Raw genomic sequence first — 17,181 nt, forward strand, 5'->3', positions numbered from 1 at the left:
TCTGCAGGAATCTTTCTCAGAGATGGGCAAACTGAATTGGGTTAAACAGGACCTCACCTGAACCATTCCCCAAGACTCAGAATGGACCCGATTTTCTCTCAATAGAACCTGAATCTACAGTTGGAATGAGCTTTCGTGAGCTACAGCTGATGAAGTGAGCTGTAGCTCACGAAAGCTCATGCTCAAATAAATTGGTTAGTCTCTAAGGTGCCACAAGTACTCCTTTTCTTTTTGCGAATACAGACTAACACGGCTGTTCCTCTGAAACCTACAGTTGGAATGTATTTAAAAGAAAGAGCTCTTCAAGTGCTGTAGAAGCTTGGAGCAAATTCTGATGCACTGCTGAAATCTGGAGTAACTCCCGGACTTCCACTGTAACTGGACATAGTGTGGAGCTTACACTTTGTTTATTCATGACTCTCATTAAACAGTACTAGGGGGTATATGTACACAATACTCCTTAATTAATTACAAATGGTAACAGTCCTTACACAGGCAAACACCCATTGTGTTCAATGGGGTGGAGACTGAGTGGGAAACCTATATATAAATACATTTCTTACATGGTTCATTGGTTTAATACACAAGCTCCTAGGTTTGGGTACAAGCAGTGCCAGCGAAGCCCTTGTCTGTGTCATCACATTTTTGGCCTTTAGGAGAGAACATACCTAATGGTTCTAGTTTTCATTTTCTATATGTTCTTGTATTTTTGTTTTTTATTTTTGGCTACTTCAGTGCCTTGTAATGTTCTAGAAAAATTAGTAATTATAGATTTTCCCCTCTTGACAGCATAAATTTGAACAGAATCAGTGGTTTCAATAACAAAAAACCCCTCACAATCTTCTTTTCAAGCAGTGCCGTGCATTATTTGCATCCTACGTTCCCACATATTTAACTACACAATAAAAGCCACTTACCACTTTGTTACCACATACAACAAAGAAATAACCCATGGAGACGAAGTGAACCATGAACAGGAAGTGAAATATTGTATAATAGACATTAGGCATAGTGGACAGGATGTCAAAGACCTTTTAAATGAGCTTTCCTATTTTTGATTTGTTTTTCTTTTTTTCCAGTGTTTATTTTTTAAAGAACAATTACAACAGTTGTTATATTCATTGTTTTGAGTGTGAACTGAAAACCAGAATATGTAAACATATCATAGTGCACTGGTTTGCCAAAGTGTGCCCTCTACTGGGTGGTTATGGTGTAGCATTTAGGCACTTCCAGCTCACTCCATATTGTATGCAGGAGATGGTTGCCATAAGAAAGAGCTGGATGGGACTCCTGAAAGAATGTCCTCCTCTCACACCTGGATCGGCCTAAATTTTTCTTTTTAAATTACTGCCTCCAGTTAGTAAAAAGCCATCTTGGCATGTTCCCAAGTCAGGCTCCTGGTTTGGGGACAGCCTTGACCTGTGGGCAAACACAGAAAGAGAGAACAGCTTTCTTTACCCCCTTTTTACCTTTTTATAAAGCTATAGGTTTCCACATTTACTGGGGGAAATATTCTGACAACCAGGAAAAACCCATCAATCGTTCTTACCATAGGGTTGTCCAGCTGACCTGACTATAAGACTGTAAACCTAAAGTAATGAGCCAAGATTTTAAAAATGGAGGGAGGAACTCACGTTCCCACTACAGCACTTTGTCAGCATAAAGAGACCACAGACGCCTCTGATCCAGCTGGAGGACAATTCCTCTAGTGCAGGAACTGAGTGAGACAGCTACAGGCTGTTCTACCAGGTCCCTTCTGCAAGACACAGGAGATGTTAAGGGATGGGGCCCTAATGGATGGTGCTAGGGTGATTCTGCCTAGTGCTGCTGCCCCCTGGCAGCTCATATTGGGCTGCTGCAACTTACACAGCCTCCAATTACACTGGGGCCATTTCAGCCCCGGTAGCAGCCCAGAGCTGGGAGGGTACAAACGTCCCCATCCCTGCCTGCTCAGCACACAGGTGCACCCTGTGTGCCTAAAGGTAGACTTCTAAATTCACAAACACTTTAATAAGAGGGACTTATTTTCAAAGGTACTAATTACCCAGCAGCTCCCATTAGCTTCACTGGGAGCTGCCTGGCATGCAGCACTATTGAGAATTAGGCCATTTCTTTCAGTGCCTTAGTCATGGAGTTAGGTGCCTAGCTTCAGGCACTCGCTCTTAGAAGCCTTGGCCACTCTCTTCAAGGCCTTAGGAATCCTTCTTCTGGTATCCCTAAAAATATATTGGCAATGTAGCCTTCCTTGGTAGCATGTCTTATGCTTTATAGCAGACCAGATGAGTAACGTGTGACTTTTTAATGGGCCAACTGGCCCCATAAAGGGTGTCATAACCTATTAACCTGCTTCCCTTGTATACTGGGTCCCACTGGCCAAAAGTCTAACTCCTGTACTTAGCATGTACATATATTTTATGTCTTGCCTATACAGTACACAAGCTAAATTTCCCACAGCATCAACATAATTATGAAGCAGTGCCTGAAATGTGACCATGGGCTTAGAGCTGCCTCCTGCTGACACTGACAGTCCTCCAGCGACTACCCCTTCCATCCCACTGACTCTCCTTCCGCCAGTAGGGGACGAAACAGCTGCAGTCACAGGCGAGGCGTTTCTTGACAGCTGGAGCAGAGGCCACGTTCCGAGGTATATCTTTTCTAGCTGGAGCCTTAATGTTCCTTACTAGCTCTGAGCTGACATCTTTTATGGCTCCAAGTCTCCTTTCCCAGTGCTGAGGGATGTGAACTAAGCACCAGGGTTACCATCAGGATTAGGCTGCCTGGAATGTCCTGGGATTTGAGTCAGTTGTGAGGACTATACTTCTTTGGTGAATATTAGGTTTCTCCTGAGATAGAAATATAAACTGCCATTTTATGTTCTGACATACTGGGCTCCGAACAATGGAATAAATACACATGCCTTGTTGAAGGGCCAAGATCTCTACTTCATACAAGGGCAGGTTTCAGGAACAAATCTTTACACAGTTTGATCAAATTGCACTTCAGTGGTGAGTGAAATGATCTTTCATATAGGCCCCAATCCTGGAAAGATTTACGTATGTGGTTACATTTAAGATAACTGAAGCCTTTGGCCCCGCTCCGGCAAGTCACTGTTTGCAGACATATCGCTGCCCAGTGAAATCCATGGAGAACATGTCCCTATTTACCTGGCCAAGAAGGCTCAAAAAGTTCAATGCAGAGTCTAATTATCAAAGTAGATTAGTTCTACATTTGGGCTCTCAAATCACAGGGCTGGTGTGACTGAATAATTAAAAAGAGGAACAGAGTTGGCTAAGTGATGACTGATAAGATATAAAAGATCATAAATATCTGAAAGATGCCGACTCCAGAGAAGAAATATTAGGAACAACAGCCTGGTGTAGAACTAGGAGGTATCTACAAGGTCAGATAGAGCCTCTGTGCAGCATTAGATACCGCGGATCAGCACATATTCCTGCCTCGCATCCTAAAGCTGCAAGGCAGAACAGAAACAACCTGACATGGTTCAAGTCCTTCCTCTTGGGTCAAACCCACCTAGCTGTTATGGGCAGCTGTTCATCCACCTCCAAGGTCCGCACCTCAGCACAAGGCCCAGTCATCTCCCCTATATCTTCTGCGTCTCTCTGCAGCCTTTGGAAGAGACAGTGAGATAATACAGGCTAAAGCACCAACGGTGTGCAAGGGACACCCAACACTGTGCATCTCCTTTAGATCAAACGCCCTCTCCCAGCTTGCCAGTAGTTAGCCAAAATCAGCACCAGGAGAGATGATGCTGGTGAAAAAAGAGGGAAGTGCTTCCAAGTACCAACATCTTCTGTAAGAGCTACCCTTATTGAGAGGGCATGCCTTCAGATTGCTCAATTGTTCTGTGGCCTTTGGGTCCTTTGGGACTCCCCCGTGCAGTTGGCTACCCAAATAGCTGGAGAGGCAAAAACACCGATATCCCTCTGCCAGATTATTGTCCTTGTGCCTATCAGACCTAGCTATGCATTCGTGACCGCCAGGCTTAATTATTGCAACCCATCATATCAAAGAATAAATACTCATCCCCTGCAAAAGCTCAAACTGGTATGAAATGCAGCAACCTGTCTGGTTAGTCACACAGATTGCCATGAGCCCATCATTCCAGCTAGTAATCACCTACACACTGAGCAGCATGACTTAGTATTTCAGAAGGAAGCTGCCAGCCTGCTCACAGTAGGCGTCAGAAAGGGGCACAGAACCCATTCCTGGTCCAATTTAAACCAAGGACCAAACTCACAGTGACTTAACTGAGACCTGGATTGGGGCTACATACTGCAGAGGGGTTTCCTGCTCCTCAGAGATAATTTCTTAACTGATTTTTCTTCATAAATCTGCTTTCAAACATTCTCTCGGTGCTTGCAATCACATCAAGCATTTATTGTTAGCATTTCCACTTTTGGGTCCCTCCATCAGCTCACCCTTTTTTTTCCCTTTTGCTTTTATCTCATGTCTTAAGGATTTTTGCAGTTTGGCTTTAAAATTACTTTCTCGCCCATAGTGCTGGTAGTATTGTATTATTTTTTCAATGTACTCTTGCAATGTTACCTGCTTTGGGTACGGAGGCAGTTTCTATCTTTAAAATCATTCTCTTACTTGTTTTTTTAATCTTCATTCTCTCTCTCTCTCTCTCCTAATTTTTATTGTTGTTTTGGGTGTGATTTGAGCTGCATTTTCACATACCTCTGCTCTATCATTTGATTCAGTCTCTACTTCTTCTGGGCTTTTGGGTTTTTTTTTTTTAAATCTCTCTTCCTCCCTCCATGGGCCCAGCCTCTGTGATTAAGTCTGCAGCTCTCCTGCTGTTTTTAATAGGCCTGTAGGCCTGACCATCTGATGAGAACCAAACTGCACAGCTTGCTCCTGAATACTTTCACTGGAATCTCCTAATGCACAGTATTAATCATTACTGTCAAACCATTCAGGCCCTAAATATGTCCAGTATAAAATTATACTAAACAGGAAAAAAAATTGGGTTCATATTAAAAAACAGACATTAGACAGACAGTCCCCTGACTTTTGGGGCTCAAAGGCCACTGGCATTATCCAGTTTAGCAAACAATGGATTACTCTGAGTAGGGTTTTCATGTTTGGTGTTCATAAAAGTTTCAAAATATAAGCATAGTGAGTAAAAGGAAATCTAGAAAGGTGTGGCTTCCTCTGGCGCTTACTAGTACATATGCCTGGGTAATCGTTTTGTAGCATACTCTATTCAAATGCATTTCTCTTCGTGAACTTAAGAATTGTGTAGCAAGAGAATTCTTCTGCTGCAATTAAAAGGCAGCAACGGCTATTATCAGTAGCCATTGTGCTGTTATTGTATGGGTGGAGTTTGGGAATTCTTTTCCACGGTATATGGTTTGAATTTGATCCTGGGAAGAGTAGAACACAGCATATTAGGAAGGCATGGTGTTACTTCACAAGTCCCAAGAAAGGTAAGGCTGTTTCTCTGCTAGCTGGTTTAGAGTTATACCGGTGTGTTTTAAACCGTGTTTATTCCTGCTATTTCTAACCTGTCAGGGAATGCAGCCCTTAAAATTAGATTGCTTGGTTTTGGTTTTGGTTTTGCTTTCCCATCCCCTCCACCCTCATCCACTCAAAAGATTATTTCTGACTCTCGGCAGCAAGAATGCCTTTATTCTTTGGAGATGGTGATCAAGGTTGATCAGGTGTACAGTACAGATTACAGACGGTTAGTGGTAAAAACGCATTACTCCTGACATTAGATTTATTGATGATTTCATTCAATGTTCTGAGCTATGGCATTCCACCAACCCCAGCCTGCCAGGACGTTAAAAAGGTAGTCCTGCACAGATGCCCTTCATCAATGCTCATCACAGAGGGTGCGTTCATTATTCAGCACGATAACCTGGCATGCTGTAGGAATTTGAAGTGAAAGCTGCTCAGCTAACAATTACAATATTCTTAGGTAAATGCAGGAAATTTTGCCGGAATTTTACTGGAACTACTCTTTGTTCCAGCGGAGCCAGCATACCATTCATGTTTTGACATCACTGGTTAGGGAACAGCCACTAAATGTGAATCGGCCACCGATTATCCATGTGTACTGATGCTACTGTAGCCATATACCATCCTATCATCTCTTTCTGCTCCCCTACTTCATTCTGTCCAAGGTGCAAGTCTAACCAGCCCATTTTCTGTCTCTCACACCCCCATCCCTGGGCCCTCTTCCATGTAACGTCCTAAACTAGGACCAGATCTAAGCCACCAGACCCTTTCACATGGGCTACCAGAGAGCCATCAGATGGTAACAACATTCAGCCTGAATTCAGAACACCAGCCAACTGATGAAAAGCTTAATTTCCCTGTATGCCTTGTCTTTACCTTTTTGATAAAGGGAGCAGTTCTCAAGCTTCCACTTTTATAGTTGTCTTTATTATCTGTGATAGATATGTATCAGTAGGGATAACAATAGATATTACTGACAAGCTGTGGCTCCTTTTTGTGCATGATTGTAAGTTGTATTTTTTTGTTTTCATGGCTAATAGGATAAATAATTTCATTTATAACTGTATTGCTGTACTGATTCTGTTACATGTTGAAGACAGAATATGTCTTGTTAGTTTAAGGGAAGCCTGTGTGTGTGTATACACACACACACATGCATATAATATGCCAAACTTTTCAAAAGTGGCTAGTAAGTTTGTCTGAATTTTTGGGTGCTCAGCATATGACTTCCTATATTGAGGCATTCCAAGTCATTAGTTGCTTCAAAAAAACTAGGTCTTATTTTTTTTAAGACCTTGTGCCTGCACAGGTCATTGTTTAAGCAATCAATTATGAAAACTAAATATATTTTCTTATACTTAGCCAAGCAGTAACAATGGAGCATTTCCTACTCTGACTCATGGCTGATTATTTACCATGCTAAGGAAAAACTAGTTTTCTAAGAATTGAGATGCAATTCAGTTTGTTACAGATTTTAACGAAGATGGTCAGAGGTGACAGCTGTGTTATATGCCAAGGTATAGACTAAGATGAGGCAACCAAATTTATTTCAGTTGGACTGTAAGGTTAGAATTAGGTAGAGATTCCAGAAATTGGGGAAGGAAAGGAAGAGAGAGCGCAAGAACGCGCTGAGAAACAAGAGCTTCATAACTTCCCCTAAAGAAGACCCTTTCCCTAGTTACTTATCCCGGGGGTCTGCTCCCAAGACAATGAATTTGGGGTGGAAGAGTCTTTCCTTCCTTCCCTTTATCCAGAATCTCTGAGTGTTGGAGGACAGAAAGGTCTATTTACATAATCAAATACTGTAACACCAATTGAGATCGATGGGGCTGCAGGAAATGCTTGTGTGAAAAATCTGTGACAAGTCAACCTAGTGACTTAGCCCTTCCTCCTCACTGAGAAGTACCTTAAAACAATCAGAGAGACCGTGTCCAGACAATCTATCCCAGTGCAATGGCACGAGACTCACCCCTGCGGCACCTCCTGCTGGTTGTCCAGGAATTAGCTCTTTTTACCAGCACCAGAGCGCCCTCTGCAGGCCAGTGCTATCGCCGCTGGCCCCCGTGTCCCTCCCGAAGCCCAGTGCTCCTTTATCTGGGGGTTCTGCCCCAGCAGTATCCCCCTACTCTCAGGATCTCCCCTCCCCAGGGAACTCCCAACCCAATAATCCCACTTTGCCTCAGCAGCTACTGCCAGTCATCATCTAGCCCCCGCTCCCTGGGGCAGATTGCAGTCATCATAGGCAAAGGGGGGTAGGACGGACTGCCTCTACCTAGCCCCAAGCTTCCCCTTCGCAGCCCCAGAACCTGTTTAGGCCCCACACAAGGCCCTGTAGCGTGGGAGGTTTCCAGGCAGGAGCTCCCCAGCTCCTTTTGCCTTGCCCCAGCGCTGCTCTACTCAGGTAGCTTGCTCAGTCCCCAGGCAGCCGGGTCCTTCCCTCTCTCTACAGTCAGAGAGAGACTGCCTGAGGACCTGGCTCACAGCCTTTTATAGGGCCCAGCTGCTCCCTGATTGAATCATAGAATCATAGAATAACAGAGTTGGAAGGGACCTCTGGAGGCCATCTAGTCCAACACCCTGCCCAGAGCAGGACCAATCCCAAGTAAATCATCCCAGCCAGGGCTTTGTCAAACCTGACCTTAAAAACTTCTAAGGAAGGGGATTCCACCACCTCCCTAGGTAACGCATTCCAGTGTTTCACCACCCTCATAGTGAAAAAGTTTTTCCTAATATCCAGCCTAAACCTCCCCCACTGCAACTTGAGACCATTACTCCTTGTCCTGTCATCTGCTATCACTGAGAATAGTCTAGATCCATCCTCTTTGGATCCACCTTTCAGGTAGTTAAAAGCAGCTATCAAATCCCCCCTCATTCTTCTCTTCCGTAGACTAAACAAGCCCAGTTCCCTCAGCCTCTCCTCATAACTCATGTGTTCCAGTCCCCAGTCATTTTTGTTGCCCTTCGCTGGACTCTCTCCAATTTTTCCACATCCTTCTTGTAGTGTGGGGCCCAAAACTGGACACAGTACTCCAGATGAGGCCTCACCAATGTCGAATAGAGGGGAACGATCACATCCCTCGATCTGCTGGCAATGCCCCTACTTATACACCCCAAAATGCCATTGGCCTTCTTGGCAACAAGGGCACACTGTCGACTCATATCCAGCTTCTCGTCCACTGTAACCCCTAGGTCCTTCTCTGCAGAACTGCTGCCTAGCCATTCGGTCCCCAGTCTGTAGCGGTGCATTGGATTCTTCCGTCCTAAGTGCAGGACTCTGCACTTGTCCTTGTTGAACCTCATCAGATTTCTTTTGGCCCAATCCTCCAATTTGTCTAGGTCCCTCTGTATCCTATCCCTACCCTCCAGCGTATCTACCACTCCTCCCAGTTTAGTGTCATCCGCAAACTTGCTGAGGGTGCAATCCACACCATCCTCCAGATCATTTATGAAGATATTGAACAAAACCGGCCCCAGGACCAACCCTTGGGGCACTCCGCTAGATACCGGCTGCCAAATAGACATGGAGCCATTGATCACTACCCGTTGAACCCGACAATCTAGCCAACTTTCTACCCACCTTGTAGTGCATACATCCAGCCCATACTTCTTTAATTTGCTGACAAGAATACTGTGGGAGACCGTGTCAAAAGCTTTGCTAAAGTCGAGGAATAACAAGTCCACTGCTTTCCCTTCATCCACAGAACCAGTTATCTCATCATAGAAGGCAATTAGATTAGTCAGGCATGACTTTCCCTTGGTGAATCCATGCTGACTGTTCCTGATCACTTTCCTCTCCTCTAAGTGCTTCAGAATTGATTCCTTGAGGACATGCTCCATGATTTTTCCGGGGACTGAGGTGAGGCTGACCGGCCTGTAGTTCCCAGGATCATCCTTCTTCCCTTTTTTAAAGATGGGCTGTACATTAGCCTTTTTCCAATCTTCTGGGACTTCCCCCATCGCCATGAGTTTTCAAAGATAATGGATTGGGGCGTGGCCCAGCTGTGGCTGCTTCCCCAATCAGCTGAGGCTTGCTGCTTTCCTCAGCAGCAGCCCTCTCGCAACCCCAGCCCTCTCCCAGGGCTGGTTTCAAGCCCTTTCAGCCCTGGAGCAGGTCACCACTCTGCAATACCCAGGTTCCACACACACAGGGCCAGCTCCAAGCAGGTGCTTGGGGCGACATGCAGAATGGGGCGTCAGTCCGTGTCCCACGGCAGCAATTCAGCGGCAGCTCCGGCCGCTCTTCCGGGTGCGGCGGCAATTCGGCGGTGACTGCCTGGGGCGGCAAAATTGGTGAATGATGGTTAAGGACTTGGGGAATTAAGTGACTGATTATATAATTTATTGGTTAGTCTCTAAGGTGCCACAAGTCCTCCTTTTCTTTTTGCGAATACAGACTAACACGGCTGTTACTCTGAAACCTGTTATAATGCAGATGTAACCAATAACAGTTATTGCTATCTACCAAACTCCTGAGTCTCTGTGCTTGGATTTAGGAGCTGCCTGTAAATGGGGACAAAACACCTCCCTGAAGGGTGACCTGATGCCAAAGTAAATATCATCACAAGTTGGACCCAGTCAGTGAGTGAATGCGTCCTGCATGTTGTCTGCCAAAATTCTACCTCGGAATGTCTCAGGATTTTGGCCTAAAAAGAAAAAACATACACACACACTCGCCCATGCCTTCCCCCTCCCCCCACCTCTGGCATGGGTCAGAAAAGACATGGGGGAAGTTGCTATAGCAATTTTATAAGGTTTTTGGTTTTGTTTTTGTTTTAGGAAAATTCAAAAGCTGAAAATGATCAGCCCAAACTCAAGTGTTTGGATTCAGAAATGCCACCGCATTGGTTCCTCTAGGTGCTGTGTTCTCCAGCCAGACGATGTCTCCCCGGATATGCTACAGTCCCCCTTGCTAAGCTGCAACTTCAATTGACCTTGGCCAAATTTGGGCTACTTTCACAGGGATGGCAAAAAGCATATAGTTGGCATAGCAGCCCCCCCATCACCACCCCCCAGCCAGATTTCAAGTCCTTGCTCCAAGGCATGGAAGCTTGTAAATGCATAGCCACCTCCCGGGTGCCCCTCAGACCTCATGGCAGCCCTGCAAGTTTCCCTCTTGGTTCCTCACATAAACTCAGTGCAGCCTCCAGACTATATAATTAGCCATTTTGTGTGGTTAATTTATTGCCAAAAGTCCCCCTGCCAGAATCCTCCCACACAGCACAGTCCAAACAGTACATTTTGCCCAACAGTCCAACTCCAAGGACGTCTGTGGCACCTGTCAGCACACCCCAGCTGTCAGGTATGGCTCCAACATCTCTTCCTAGCCACTCTAGCTCAGGTATTCCTCCACCCAGGTACAGTTCCAGCTCTTGCCTGGAGACACCAGTGGGCTCACCTCTCCATCATCCCCCAGCCTTCAGCCCTCTCTGGCCCTCCGGCTTCAGCTCTCTGCTTCAGAGACCCAGCACGCATCTCTCTTTGCTGCTATCAGCCTGGCTTCAGCCCGCAACTGGCCATGGCTTTCTGGCTTGAGAACATTCGTAGGTGATCTCCTGATTGCCTTCTGCTTTCACCAGCCTGATCGGGCTCCAGGGAACTCTCCCCATTCCCCCCTTCAGGGGTGTCCCCTCCCTGAAGCTCTCAGCCCAGCTCTGCTCTTTCTTGGAGCACACTTTACTCTCAGGACTGTCTCCTTTTCCAAACTCTGGGGTTCAAAACTCTCCCCGTAAGCTCTCTCTCTGGATTCTGGACTATAGGTTCTGAACGCCCCTCTCAGGCTTCTGACCTCTCCCTTATAACTCCCACCCTCCTCATTTCACCAAACGAAGGCACAGCTGCACTGGAGCAGGAGAGCGAAGTCCAGTTTCGTGTAAGAAGCCAGCTATCCTGTTACAAAGCTCCATAATTTTTTTTCCAAAGAAAAGGTCACCAGATTTTCTTTTAACGTGGGCAAAAACATGTATATTTTGTCTCTAGCCACATTTTCCAAAATGGCTGTACCATTTTGTCTGAAATATAAAACAAAAACAACAAAAACCAACCACCTGAAGCAGTCACCTGGCATGTAAAAGTCCAGCCAGATGAGTAAAGTTTGGCAGAGTTATAAGCAACTGAAAACTGGGTTTCATAGTGAGGTGCTCATGCTCAAATAAATTGGTTAGTCTCTAAGGTGCCACAAGTACTCCTTTTCTTTTTGCGAAAACAGACTAACACGGCTGTTACTCTGAAACCTGTCATAGTGAGGTCAGATAACCTTAATAGGAGGCTGTGCTACCAGATCCACTTTGTTTTGTGGTGATTTGCACCTTTTTCTAACCCTGTTGGCCCTGCCTTCTCTCGGAGGAGGGGAGGCCAGGGGAGAGGGTGTGACAAGAATAGATCAATCTGTTTTGATGTGGCAATGGCTGCACCAAATCCTCTGTGGAGTATTTACCCTCCCAAAGATGTGTTTAAATAGTCGGTTTCAGAGCAGCAGCCGGGTTAGTCTGTATCCGCAGAAAGAACAGGAACCCTTGTGGCACCTTAGAGACTAACAAATTTATTAGAGCATGAGCTTCTGTGGGCTACTGCTCACTTCATCGGATGCATGGACTGGAACATATAGTAAGAAGATATATATATTCATACAGAGAAGGTGGAAGTTGCCATACAAACGGTAAGAGGCTAATTTAATTAAGGTGAGCTATTATCAGCAGGAGAAAAAAACTTTTGTAGTGATAATCAAGATGGCCCATTTAGACAGTTGACAAGAGGGTGTGAGGATACTTAACATGGGGAAATAGATTAAATGGACACAAACCTGACATCAGGAATCACAACATTCAAAAACCATTAGGAGAACACTTCAACCTCTCTGGCCACTCAGTAAAAGACTTAAGAGTGGCAATTTTGCAGCAGAAAAGCTTCAAAAACAGACTCCAGCAAGAAACTGCTGAGCTTGAATTAATATGCAAACTAGATACCATTAACTTGGGTTTGAATAGAGACTGGGAGTGGCTGGGTCATTACACATATTTAACCTATTTCCCCATGTTAAGTATCCTCTCACCTTCTTGTCAACTGTCTAAATGGGCCATCTTGAGTATCACTACAAAAGTTTTTTTCTCCTGCTGATAATAGCTCATCTTAATTAATTAGCCTCTTACAGTTTGCATGGCAACTTCCACCTTCTCTGTATGTATATATATATATCTTCTTACTATATGTTCCATTCAATGCATCCAATGAAGTGGGCTGTAGCCCACGGAAGCTCATGCTCTAATAAATGTGTTAGTCTCTAAGGTGCCACAAGTCCTCCTCGTTCTTTTTTTAAATAGTCAGTACATTCAGGGTTACGCCTACGATTGGAGCTAGGGCTGTGATTCCTAGTTCAAGTACACATACCCCTGCTTACTCTAATCAAACAAGTGTGTTAAAAGGAGTAGAGTACGAGCAGAGCACGGGCAGTGGTGGGCAGCGGCACAGGCTAGCTGGCCTGAGTAGGTACCCGTGGGGTCCAGGCAGGTTTGTACGCGGGTCAGGTAGCTTGTGATGCTGCTGCCCATGCTGTCATGACTACAGTTCTATTTTTAGCATGCATGCTTGGCGCGAGCTAGCCCAAGGACGTCTGCTCGAGGTGGGAATCGCACCTCCAGCTCTGAGTGTGGGGGCAGCCTTGCTGGGCTGTGTAGCTCTACAACTCCTAAACGCATTTTTGGGCTTCATTGTTGCCACACCTCAGCCTTTCTGAGGGTTTGCATTGCTCCCCAGACGAAGCCTGGTTGCATTTTAGTACGGTGCCTTCAAGAGGCCTTTGCACAGGCTCTGAATGCATTCATCCAAATTGCATCGCTGGCCCACGTTGAAATGAAATTGGCCTCCCATCCTGAAGAGCTTTGAAAGGGACATAACCCCACCCCCCACCACCCCACCCCCATGCTTCAGGGCATAAACGAATCTCAGATTAATGGGGTTTAGGAAGAAACTTTTGCTGAGGGTAGGGTGAGCAGACAGCAAGTGAGAAAAATCAGGACCGGGGGGGAGCGGGAGAGGGGTAATAGGAGCCCATATAAGAAAAAGATCCAAAAATCGGGACAGTCCCTATAAAGTCGAGACATCTGGTCACCCTAGCTGAGGGCAAATTACTACATAACTACCTGCTGCAGGGAAGCCTGTACTTTGCAGTGAAGCATTTGGTGCTGGCCAGTGTTAGGGACAGGACCCTCAACAAACTGGACCATGGGTCTGATTCAGACTGAAAATTTCTCTGAATTGTCTAGGACAATCTTTTACTTCCTTCCTTCCCCTGGGGGCTGGTCTACACTGAAAACTTACATCAGCCTAACTTGCATCCGATGAAGCGAGCTGTAGCTCACAAAAGCTTATGCTCAAATAAATTGGTTAGTCTCTAACGTGCCACAAGTCCTCCTTTTCTATCAGCCTAACTGTCTCTCTCACAGGTGTGAAAATGCACATCTCTGAGAGATACAGCCATGCCGAGCTACCTCCCCTGCGTAGACAGCACTAGATTTCTTCCATCGACCTAGGTACCACCTCTCAGGGAGGTGGATTACCTACAGTGACAGGAGAACCCCTCTCGTCAGTCTGCACTGAAGTGATCCAGCTGTGCTACTGTACCATTTTAAGTGTAGACATAGCCTGAACCTTTGTAAACACAGAGCAGTAAAGAAGCGTGTGATTTGTATCCCCTCCTCCTCACTGTTTAAAATGTCTTCAGCATCTTGAGCAACATAAGCAATATTCCTGTAGTGGAAAACCAGATGGAGTTCATCTGAAATAAACCTTGCTATATTGGTACACGTAGTTATGGAGATAATTTGACCTAACAAAAGGAAATTATGTATGATTTTTACCTTCTTTTCTCTACGTACTCACTACAGTATACGTGATGATTCATGCCAAGAGAGGGAGGGTGAGATCACACATAATTCAAACCATTTCGAAGGAAATGGACTCTTGGAGGTGCGCTGAATAGAATAGAAAATTGTTAATAGTTGAAAAATGGCCAAATGTTCCCTTCTGAAAAGTCAGTGCGAAACAATTATAACCAGTAGTGCTACTATTGTCAGCTTAAGCATTCTCTTAGCTCGGCAGACTGGAAAAAAAAAAACCATTTGCCAAATGTAGTCTTTAAAAAATAAAGAAGAATCATTTTCAAAGATCAAAAGACCCATGGCACAAATTAAACAGACGCCTAGCTTGTACATCTTCAAGACTTTTCCCATATACAGGATTGACTTGATTTTACCTGTTTAAAATGAGCACCAATGTCTCCTTCAAGCATGCTTTTAAAATATATATATATAATATTAATCCTATCTTGCTCTCCTTAGAGAATAGTGTATGTACATTAGAGAGCTTTGTTCCTTATGTATCTGCTTTAGTGTAACATGTTTCCATAACTGTATTATTAGTTTTGTCCAGCCTACACTAAAAAGTGATTCTGTAGCTGGCATCCTAGTGTTAGGTCATATTAAAACCATCTGTAACAAATCTTTATTTGCAGTTACTTTGGAGTTCAAATTTCAGTCTCTACTCCACCTGTCATCAATGTTTATCCTCATAAACTTTCACAGCTTCTTTTATTCTGACTTTTTTTCCCTCTAGAAACCTTTTTTCTAGATTGTTGGCAATCTTGCTCTTATTTTTCTAGCAAAATTTCTCTCTATTTGACTTAACAAAGACATAAGGTTAATGAATCCATATCTACAATATCTGTAGAAGAATTAAGTGTCTTTTTTGATGTGATCTTTAAAGGGAAGTAGCTCCATTGCCAAAAGTGATTCTGTATAAACTTTGGCATGGGATAATGGTCTATCATATTTAATATGTAATATGCCTTTCTGCAAGTTAGTACAAGCATGCTTTTGTTTTGACTCTGGTAAATAATTCTGTTCACACTCATTAATAGCTATTTAGAGAGAACGCTGACAAACTATAAAGGTAAATTCACAAAGATCTATTTGGCAGGCTGGTTACTGTACAATACAGCCAATTGTTTTGAGTATTGCCAGTTACATAAAATATAGAAGTCTAATTAAAAGCATTAGTAATTAAGTGGGCACCAAGTAAATTAGGATATAATTACATTTGAGCATATCAGGAAAAATATTTCACACATTTGAAGGCATGCATAAATAATATAAATAATTATTTTATCTGCTATCATCCACTTTTATAATGGCCATATGTGAGAGTTTTGGTATGTGGGTGTAGAAATATGATGTTAATCAGTTGTTTCACTAAGACAACTTTATTCTGTGCCTCAAAACAAATACTTGTTGTCTCAGTTATTAATCAAAAGTATCTAGTTCTACAGAAAATAATCCTCTGGAGATTTTAGAGAACAATTTTCCTGTTCTTTGCCAGCATTTACCCTCTTGACTTCTAGAGCTGGATGATCCTAGGAAACTTCTTATCAAACCAAGCTGGAATTTTTGGTTAAACATAAAGTTTGGGAACTCAATAGTCAAAGGAGTCTCTTTATATTTATGCTGGGTGTTTGGCTATGATCCAGGCTGTGGGTTCCAAAACTGTTTTAGGGTATATTATACTTCAGCCAATCGCCGTAGTATCTCTGAGTACTCTCCACGTACAATTGATAGTAATAGCGAAGTCCCTATTAGACTTCACTGGGTCTCTAGCACTTCTCCCTTTAAGGGGTAAAAATCTCTGCTTGGATTAAGGGGGTACTTTTGATATTTTTTATATTATATTCATTTTTCTAATATTGTAGGAGTTGATTAGGGAGAAGGGGATGTCAGTGTTGTGAGTGTCTTTTTTGATGTGAATACTTTTGTGAAGGGGAAGGTTTTGCAGCATTTCCTAAAGACAGGCAAATCTAGAGTCTGACCAATCTCCTCTGGAAGTATGCTCCACAGTCTGCTCCCCTTGAGTGAAAACACTTTGTCCCCAGATCTTGTGTGCTTTGTCCAGGACTTTGTGAGCTGATGTGTCCCAGGGGAGTGCAGATGTTGCTGTGGTTCATAAATCAAAAACCTAGTCTTTAGTGTAGCAATCCATTCATTGCTTTGAAGATTAGGACCAAAGCCTTAAACTGGCACTGGAAGCCTGTGCAGGGAGTTAAACATAGGTGTGATGGTCTCACAGGAGTCTATAACATGCAGATCACAGGCAGTCACATTCTGTACCAGCTTGAGTTTATGCATTATCTTCACACTCAGCTTCAAATACAGTTTTCAGAGGAACAGCCGTGTTAGTCTGTATTCGCAAAAAGAAAAGGAGTACTTGTGGCACCTTAGAGACTAACCAATTTATTTGAGCATGAGCTTTCGTGAGCTACAGCTCACTTCATCAGATGTGTGGGGGGGTGGAGGGTGAGAAAACCTGGATTTGTGCTGGAAATGGCCCACCTGTTGATCATTTTAGATAAGCTATTACCAGCAGGACAGTGGGGTGGGAGGAGGTATTGTTTCATATTCTCTGTGTGTATATAAAGTCTGCTGCAGTTTCCACGGTAAACATCTGATGAAGTGAGCTGTAGCTCACGAAAGCTCATGCTCAAATAAATTGGTTAGTCTCTAAGGTGCCACAAGTACTCCTTTTCTTTTTTCAAATACAGTGAATTTCAGTAGCCAAGCCTGGAGGTAACAAATGTTAACATTATAGTGGGTGCTCTACATTTAGGGTGACCAACACTATCTATTATAAAAGTTTATTACAACCTCTTTTCCT

General features: G+C 43.9%; 1 protein-coding gene across 4 annotated transcripts in view; it reads left to right on the plus strand.

Moving 5' to 3' along the window:
- Positions 1-17,181, plus strand: part of PRDM16 (PR/SET domain 16) — a 440,044-nt gene that overhangs the window by 322,609 nt on the left and 100,254 nt on the right. Inside the window, exon 1 of one of the 4 annotated variants that reach the window (XM_075121183.1) lies at positions 5,232-5,453. The exons of the other annotated variants lie outside the window; for them this stretch is intronic. Within the exon in view, the coding sequence (XP_074977284.1) occupies positions 5,340-5,453 (114 nt within the window). The 5' untranslated portion in view covers positions 5,232-5,339. Of the gene's footprint in view, positions 1-5,231; positions 5,454-17,181 lie in introns of those variants that run through there. 4 annotated transcript variants of the gene reach the window in all.

The sequence above is a fragment of the Caretta caretta genome, chromosome 18, assembly GCF_965140235.1.
Source record: "Caretta caretta isolate rCarCar2 chromosome 18, rCarCar1.hap1, whole genome shotgun sequence".
NCBI classification, from domain to species: Eukaryota; Metazoa; Chordata; order Testudines; family Cheloniidae; genus Caretta; species Caretta caretta.